The 9763-nt window shown below is 39.8% G+C and overlaps 1 protein-coding gene across 1 annotated transcript in view; it reads left to right on the forward strand.

The window, feature by feature from the left end:
- The window catches only part of C7H4orf17 (chromosome 7 C4orf17 homolog), a 304067-nt gene that overhangs the window by 238471 nt on the left and 55833 nt on the right, over positions 1-9763 (forward strand). Inside the window, 2 exon segments of the mRNA XM_055085866.1 lie at positions 7872-7993; positions 7996-8088. Of these exon segments, the coding sequence (XP_054941841.1) occupies positions 7963-7993; positions 7996-8088 (124 nt within the window). The 5' untranslated portion in view covers positions 7872-7962.

Consider the following 9763-nt stretch of genomic DNA (forward strand, 5'->3'; position numbering starts at 1 on the left):
CCGGCAGGTGGCAGAGGGGGGACCTCCGGAGCCCCGGAGGAGAGCGCAGCCACAGGGGTGCGGAGGGCAAAGCGGAGAGCTTCCTGCACGGAGGATTGGTGCCGACCAGCACTCACCAGCCCGAGAGGCTTGTCTGCTCTCCCGGCAGGGCAGGCGGAGGCTGGGAGCTGAGGCTCGGGCTTTGGTGGGATCCCAGGGAGAGGACTGGGGTTGGCGGCATGGACACAGTCTGAAGGGGTTAGTGCACCACAGCTGGCCGGAAGGGAGTCTGGGAAAGTCTGGAGCTGCCGAAGAGGCAAGAGACTTTTTCTTGCCTCTTTATTTCCTGGTGAGGAAGGAGAGGGGATTCAGAACGCTGCTTAAAGGAGCTCCAGAGACGGGCGTGAGCCATGGCTATCAGAGCAGACCCCGGGCATGGCATGGGACGCTAAGGCTGCTGCTGCCACCACCAAGAAGCCTGTGTACAACCACAGGTCAATCTCCACACCTCCCCTCCCGGGAGCCTGTGCAGCCCACCATGCCAGGGTCCCGGGATCCAGGGGCAACTTCCCCGGGAGAACGCACGGCGCACCTCAGGCTGTTGCAATGTCACACCAGCCTCTGCCGCCGCAGGCTCGCCCCGCAGCCGTACCCCTCCCTCCCCTTGGTCTGAGTGAGCCAGAGCCCCAGAAGCAGGTGCTCCTTTAACCCTGTCCTGCCTGAGCAAAGAACAGACGCCCTCAGGCGACCTACAGGCAGAGGAGGGTCCAAATCCAAAGCTGAACAAAGTCCCCTCCACAAGGAAGCCTACACAACCCACTGGACCAACCTTAGCCACTGAGGACAGACACCAAAAACAATGGAAACTACGAACCTGCAGCCTGTGAAAAGGGACCCCAAACACAGTAAGTTCAGCAAAATGAGAAGACAGAGAAACACACAGCAGATGAAGGAGCAAGGCCAAAACCCACCAGACCTAACAAATGAGAAGGAAATAGGCAGTCTACCTGAAAAAGAATTCAGAATGATGATAGTAAAGATGATCCAAAATCTTGGAAATAGAATGCAGAAAATACAAGAAACATTTAACAAGGACCTAAAGAACTAAAGAGCAAACAAACAATGATGAACAACATAATAAATGAAATAAAAAATTCTCTAGAAGACAAATGCTAAAGGAACTTCTCTAGGCAAGAAACACAAGAGGAGGAAAAGACCTACAAGAACAACCCGAAACAATTCAGTAAATGGTAATAGGACCATACATATCGATAATTACCTTAAATATAAATGGATTAAATGCTACAACCAAAAGACATAGACTGGCTGAATGGATACAAAACAAGACCCGTATATATGCTGTCTACAAGAGACCCACTTCAGACCTAGGGACACATACAGACTGAAAGTGAGGGGATGGAAAAAGATATTTAATGCAAATGGGAATCAGAAGAAAGCTGGAGTAGCAATTCTCATATCAGACATAATTGACTTCAAAACAAAGACAAAGAAGGACACTACATAATGATCAAAGGATCAATCCAAGAAGAAGATATAACAATTGTAATTATTTATGCACCCAACATAGGAGCACCTCAATACATAAGTCAAATACTAACAGCCATAAAAGGGGAAATCGAAAGTAACACAGTCATAGTAGGGGACTTTAACAGCCCACTTTCACCAATGGACAGATCATCCAAAATGAAAATAAATAAGGAAACACAAGCTTTAAATGATACATTAAACAAGGTAGACTTAATTGATATTTATAGGACATTCCATCCCAAAACAACAGAATACACATTCTTCTCAAGTGCTCATGGAACATTCTCCAAGATAGATCATATCTTGGGTCAGAAATCAAGCCTTGGTAAGTTTAAGAAAATTGAAATCATATCAAATATCTTTTTCGAACACAAAGCTATGAGACTAGATATCAACTACAGGAAAAAATCTGTAAGAAATACAAACACGTGGAGGCTAAACAGCACACTATTAATAACTAAGAGATCACTGAAGAAATCAACGAGGAAATCAAAAAATACCTAAAAACAAATGACAGTGAAAACACAATGACCCGAAACCTATGGGATGCAGCAAAACAGTTCTAAGAGGGAAGTTTATAGCTATACAAGCGTACCTTAAGAAACAAGAAACATCTCAAGTAAACAACCTAACCTTACACCTAAAGCAATCAGAAAGAAATGGACAAATTCTTAGAAATGCACAACCTTCTGAGACTGAATGAGGAAGAAATAGAAAATATGAACACACCAATCACAAGCAATGAAATTGAAACTGTGATTAAAAATCTTCCAGCAAACAAAAGCCCAGGACCAGATGGCTTCACAGGCCAATTCTATCAAACATTTAGAGAAGAGCTAACACCTATCCTTCTCAAAATCTTCCAAAATATAGCAGAGGGAGGAAACTCCCCAACTCATTCTATGAGGCCACCATCACCCTGATACGAAAACAGGACAAAGATGTGACAAAGAAAGAAAACTACAGGCCATTATCACTGATGAACATAGATGCAAAAATCCTCAACAAAATACTAGCAAACAGAAACCAACAGCACATTGAAAGGATCATACATTATGAACAAGTGGGGTTTATCCCCGGAATGCAAGGATTCTTCAATATATGCAAATCAATCAACGTGATACACCATATTAACAAATTGAAGGAGAAAAACCATATGATCATCTCAATAGCTGCAGAGAAAGCTTTTCACAAAATTCAACACCCATTTATGATAAAAACCCTCCAGAAAGTAGGCATAGAGGGAACTTTCCTCAACATAATAAAGGCCATATATGACAAACCCACAGCCAGCATTGTTCTCAATGGTGAAAAACTGAAACCATTTCCACTAAGATCAGGAACAAGACAAGGTTGCCCACTCTCACCACTCTTATTCAACATAGTTTTGGAAGTTCTAGCCACAGCAATCAGAGAAGAAAAAGAAATAAAAGGAATCCAAATAGGAAAAGAAGAAGTAAAGCTGTCACTGTTTGCAGATGACATGATACTATACATAGAGAATCCTAAAGATGCTACCAGAAAACTACTAGAGCTAATCAATGAATTTGGTAAAGTAGCAGGACACAAAGTTAATGCACAGAAATCTTTTGTATTCCTATGCACTAATGATGAAAAATCTGAAAGAGAAATTAAGAAAACACTGCCATTTACCATTGCGACAAAAAGAATAAAATACCTAGGAATAGACCTACCTAAGGAGACAAAAGACCTGTATGCAGAAAATTGTAAGACACTAATGAAAGAAATTAAAGATGATACAAATAGATGGAGAGATATACCATGTTCTTGGATTGGAAGAATCAATATTGTGAAAATGACTCTCCTACCCAAAGCAATCTACAGATTCAATGCAATCCCCATCAAACTACCACTGGCATTTTTCACAGAACTGGAACAAAAAATTTCACAATTTGTATGGGAACACAAAAGACCCTGAATAGCCAAAACAATCTTGAGAAAGAAAAACGGAGCTGGAGGAATCAGGCTCCCTGACTTCAGACTATACTACAAAGCTACAGTAATCAAGACAGATGGTACTGGCACAAAAACAGAAATATACATCAATGGAACAGGATAGAAAGCCCAGAGATAAACCCACACACATATGGTCACCTTATCTTTGACGATGGAGGCAAGAATATACAATGCAGAAAAGACAGCCTCTTTCATAAGTGGTGCTGGGAAACTGGACAGCTACATGTAAAGGAATAAAATTAGAACACTCCCTAAAACCATACACAAAAATAAACTCAAAATGGATTAAAGACCTAAATGTAAGGCCAGACACCATCAAACTCTTAGAGGAAAACATAGGCAGAACACTCTATGACATCACAGCAAGATCCTTTTTGACCCACCTCCTAGAGAAATTGAAATAAAAACAAAAATAAACAAATGTGACCTAATGAAACTTAAAAGCCTTTGCACAGCAAAGGAAACCAAAAACAAGACGGAAAGACAACCCTCAGAATGGGAGAAAATATTTGCAAATGAAGCAACTGACAAAGGATTAATCTCTAAATCATACAAGCAGCTCATGCAGCTCAGTATCAAGAAAACAAACAGCACAATCCAAAAATGGGCAGAAGACCTAAATGGACATTTCTCCAAAGAAGATATACAGATTGCCAACAAACACATGGAAGAATTCTCAACATCATTAATCATTTGGGAAATGCAAATCAAAATTACAATGAGATATCTCACACCGGTCAGAATGGCCATCATCAAAAAATGTACAAACAATAAATGCTGGAGAGGGTGTGGAGAAAAGGGAACTCTCTTGCACTCTTTGTGGGAATGTAAATTGATACAGCCACTACGGAGAACAGTATGGCGGATACAGGGAGGGGGAAGGGTAACCTGGGACAAAGTGAGAGAGTGGCTGGACATATATACACTACCAAACATAAAATAGATAGCTAGTGGGAAGCAGTCGCATAGCACAGGGAGATCAGCTCAGTGCTTTGTGACCATCTAAAGGGGTGGGATAGGGAGGGTGGGAGGGAGGGAGATGCAAGTGGGAAGAGATATGGGGACATATGTTTATGTATAACTGATTCACTTTGTTACAAAGCAGAAACTGACACACCATTGTAAAGCAATTATACTCTAATAAAGATGTTTAAAAAATTAAAAATAAAGTCCATAGTTTATTGTACACTAGAGTTCACTCTCTGTTGTGTAGTTCTATAGGTTTTGCCAAAATGCATAATGTCATGTATCCATTATTATGGTATTGAACAGTATAGTATAGATTAGTTTCACTGCCCTAAAAATATCCTGTGCTCCACCTGTTCATTACTCCCCCACTTCCCCTCTGGAATATCTGGCAACCGCCAATCTTTTTACTATCTCCATAGTTTTGCTTTTTCTGGAATGTCACATATTTGGAATTATACAGTATGTAACCTTTTCAAATCGACCTCTTTCACTTAGTAATATGCAGTTAAGTTTCCTCCATGTCTTTCATGACTTGAAAGCTCATTTCTTTTTAGCACTGAAGAGTATTCCATTGTATGGAGGTACCACAGTTTATTTATCCATTCCTTTTGAAGGACACCTTGAATGCTTCCAATTTTCGGCAGTTATGAATGAACATTCATTTGTAGGTTTCTGTGCAGATATAAGTTTTCAACTCCTTTGGGTAAACACTCAGAGCATGATTGCTGGATCGTATGGTAAGAGTATATTTAGCTTTGTAAGAAACTGCTAAACTCTCTTCCAAAGTGGCTGCATCATTTTGCATTCCCACCAACAAAGAATGAGAATTCCTGTTGCTCCACATTCTCATCAGCATTTGGTGCTGTCAATGTTTCGGATTTTAGCCATTTTTAATAGGTGTAGCAGTAGCACATCAATCTGCAAGTCCCTAATGACAAATGATGTTGAGTATCTTTTCATATGCATGCCTATTTGCCATCTGATAATCTTCTTTGATGACGTGTTCAGATCTTTTGCCTAGTTTTTAATTGGGCTATTTATTTTCTTACTGTTGAGTTTTAAGTGTTCTTTGTATATTTTGGATACAAGTGTTTTATATGCGTTTTGCAAATATTTTCTCCTAGTGTGTGGATTGTCTTTTCATTCTTTTAACACTGTCTTTCACTGAGCAAAACATAGTTTTGCTTTCTGCAGGTTTGAGATAATTTTATTTTTCCATCATTAGATCACTTGCTAGAACAAAGCACAACTTCACCCTGAATTATTCATTTATTTCATTTCTGAAAATTTAAGTTTAAATCAGATTCTCAATAGTGTATAATGTATATTTTAAATTTTGTAGAATTTTTAATGACATATGTGGATTAAGTATTTATATATTGACTTTATTCCTTAAGCATTGAAACTTTCAGTAGAAACAATAAAAGCCATAACATCAGATTATTAAATTTTCTGTAATCCAAGAGTAAGCACTATATCACTTTTTAAAATATAAAAGCAAGATGAGTTTCATACTTTCAGGAGGCACTGCAATTTTCACAGGAGGAATAATTCTCTACATTGTTTGCTTTTTGACCTTTTGTACCAGAATTTAAAGTATATCACTACCCTTCAAATTAACCTGAGAGAATTGATGTGGGGAAGACACAGTAGAGTAGTTGAATATTCCAGCTGACATCTAAGTCAATATCATCAGGTTTCAGATGGGCAAATCAAAATCTAGGAAATAAAACAATTCATACATGGACCCTTTTCTCGTTAATGGCAAAGCTGGGACCATATAGCCCATTTAAAAATTCCAGTTCAGTGTCCTTTCCACTGAAATTTGGAGTAGACTCCAAATTGTCTACTGTACCCTATCCCCCCAGTACAGATAAAAAATGAATTTACTGACTTGATTGTACAAAAGGTCCTACACAGAAAGAAGAATGAGTAAGTCTAAGGTTTGAGTTACAAAAAGAGTTTAGAACTAGCTCCTCATTCATAAGGAGCAATAAGAAAATATACTTTTTATTGTTAGATAATAGTATTTTCTGAATTAAAAGTATTTGAATATATTTTATTCAGCCTAGAATAAGTTTTGAATTTATGAAAATCAGATGTTTTAAGGCAACAGGGCTGGTAATTTATATACCATACACTCAATGTATACCATGAAAAACTTCAACACAGATTCCCTGGTCTAAAAAAATAGTCAATGAGGGGCTGCGCCAGGTGGCTGCATCACCCTGGTGGCGCAGTGGTTGAGAGTCCGCCTGCCGATGCACGGGACACGGGTTCGTGCCCCGGTCCGGGAAGATCCCACATGCCGCGGAGCGGCTGGGCCCGTGAGCCATGGCCGCTGAGCCTGCGCGTCCGGAGCCTGCGCTCCGCAACGGGAGAGGCCACAACAGTGAGAGGCCCGCGTACCGCCAAAAAAAAAAAAAAAAAAAAAAAAAAAAATAGTCAATGAACTAAAATTATCTGCTTCAACAAAATCTTGAGATCAGTTTCTAGAATGTGGATGTATTTTGACACTGCAAGTTATTCTAACCAGAAAAACTCTCTGCCATGTTTTGAAATAAAATGTGTATTTCCCAATACTGCTATGATAAATAAGATTTCCATGTAAGATAGGAAATATACAACAAATACCAGAAAAACCATTCTTCATTCTAAATTTCAAGACTAGTATATCATCAAGAAAGTTTATCTCTTTCCTGCATTCCTGGTCCATAGATTTTCTTTTCCACACAATTGTGAATTCCGTGACAGCTACAACATTATCTTTTATCCCTTAGGCCTATGGCACTCTAGGTGTCTAATACATGATTGCTGAGTGATTGAGGGAAAATCATTAAATATTACTGAATATTGCAAATAACAACATGCCAAAGGCTCTCCAGTTTATTATCTATAGATGTAATATTCTTTTGCTATTGGATTTTTTTTTTCTCCTTCAGGTTATACCATCCTCTCAGAAGATACAAATTTAAGATGCTGGTTTTCTTAAAGTATAATATGAAAGGTCCTAATTTACAGTAAACTGAATGTAAAGCACATTTGTGGGTATTGTATTTTAAAGCTATCACTTTAATTTACTATATCAAAATTGATAACCATGTTATATATTTTTATGTTGGTAAGCCAACAGTGACTTTAATATAATTAAATATAGAATATCTTTTAAAGTTTCTCACAAATGTTTTGGTTTTTCCAGGGAAAATTTTTTATCTATTCCACTTATGCCTATTTTGATTTCAATGTTTACAAAAAATTTGGTCTTAAAGTAAAATTAGCCTCACGTTGTTTTGACATGAGAGACAACTCAGTACAAACAAAGAAGATGGTGAAATGTTTGATGTGTAAGAAAACGTCTAGAACCCCTTGTCTGAACGATTGTCTTTCTGTGATTTCAGGGTCTGAGCACCTCTGGAAGTGAGGTTATAAGGTAGACTCCAAGACCTTTTATGACAACAGTGGAGAAGGGGAAACCAACACTCTGTAAACATGAGCCTCAAATCCCCGATGTCTGCTCCTCAGTTGAGAGCAAAGGAAGCCATATTTCAGAGAGAAATGGAAGCTCTTTTCTAGTCAGGCACACCCCTCATCCCAGAAGGGTCTGCCATATCAAAGGTAAGGTGACTCAAGGTCCTAGAATGTCTCTCTCTTCTCTATATTTGGACTACTTGATGATTCTGGTGGGTAAGCACAGGGGTATTATTCAAAACATTTCACCACTGGTGAGGCACAGGCATTGACTATTGGGACCAGATGCCAGCCCTGGAGCTAGGGCAGAGGTCTGCAGACACCTTCTGTGCAGGCATTAACCCTTGGATTACTCCACTGATAGGAAAGGGGCCTAGAGAGGTGCCAAAGGGGCCACTCAGGAAGCTCAGGGCAGCAACTGACCAAGTGGTATGAAAGTATTTCAATTTTTAACAACGTGTAGAGCCATGCTAGCCATGCCAGCTCCATCCTTGCCTGTGCTGTTCCTGGGCTGCCCTACAGGTTCTGCAGTGGAATATGGGGAGACTGTTCTTGGGGTGAACTTGTACTGTATCTTCTATGCTATGGAGGACACAGAGAATGGTGTCTGACTCTTTATGAAAACGTAAAGACAAAAGGTGGCTGGAGCTGACTGAAGCTGCACGTGTCAGTGGCGCAAAGACTGGGATTAAGTTGCTTTCCCACAGGAGACTGGACAAGGGGCTTGCTTTCCGTGGGTTAAACTGGACGCTCAGGAGGAAGCTGACCTAAGATTGTCAAGAGGACTAACTGCTAAAATAGGACAACTCTAGCCGAAAGAGACTTTGTGACATTTCTCTTGGGGTCAATGAGAGGAGGAAGAGATATTAGTAATTACCTGATAGGCATATTATCCATGACAGTGAACAGTATAAGAAATCTCAGCCAGGAGAATCCAAAGAACCCGCAAAAGTACTCATGAGAGGAAGAGCCAGCATTTCTTCTCTGCCTCATACATACCTCAACACTAAATTAAAGCACCATTAAGAGAGTAAGCCTTTGCATCGCCTTTACCACTCCTCCATCCTCCACCCCAACCCTGGAGGAGCCAGAAGCAGTGAATGGGGAAGGAAGATGGAAGAACAGGTGAAGGAAAAACAGGCCACACCCCCCTCTCCTCTGCTGGTCTGTAGAAGCTGGATGGGTGTGGTTTGGGGAGGAGGATATGATATGTAATACCAATACTTTTATAGCACTAAGTATGCTAATATTAAATAGCTGGCATTCTTTTTTTTAACATCTTTATTGGAGTATAATTGCTTTACAATGTTCTGTTAGTTTCTGCTGTATAAAAAAGTGAATCAGCTATATGTATACATATATTCCCATATCCCCTCCCTCTTGCATCTTCCTCCCAACCTCCCTATCCCACCCCTCTAGGTGGTCACAAACATGGAGCTGATCTCCCTGTGCAATGCGACTGCTTCCCACTAGCTATCTATTTGACATTTGGTAGTATATATAAGTCCATGCCACTCTCTCACTTCATCCCAGCTTACCCTTCCCCCTCCCATGTCCTCAAGTACATTCTCTACGTCTGCATCTTTATTCCTGCCCTGTCACTAGGTTCATTAGAACCTTTTTTTTTTTTAGATTCCATATATACGTGTTAGCATACAGTATTTGTTTTTCTCTTTCTGACTTACTTCACTCTGTATGACAGACTCTAGGTCCATGCACCTCACTACAAATAACTCAATTTCATTTCTTTTTATGGCTAAGTAATATTCCATTGTATATATGTGCCACATCTTCTTTATCCATTCATCTGTCGATGGACACT

This window comes from Physeter macrocephalus, chromosome 7 (genome assembly GCF_002837175.3).
Source record: "Physeter macrocephalus isolate SW-GA chromosome 7, ASM283717v5, whole genome shotgun sequence".
NCBI classification, from domain to species: Eukaryota; Metazoa; Chordata; class Mammalia; order Artiodactyla; family Physeteridae; genus Physeter; species Physeter macrocephalus.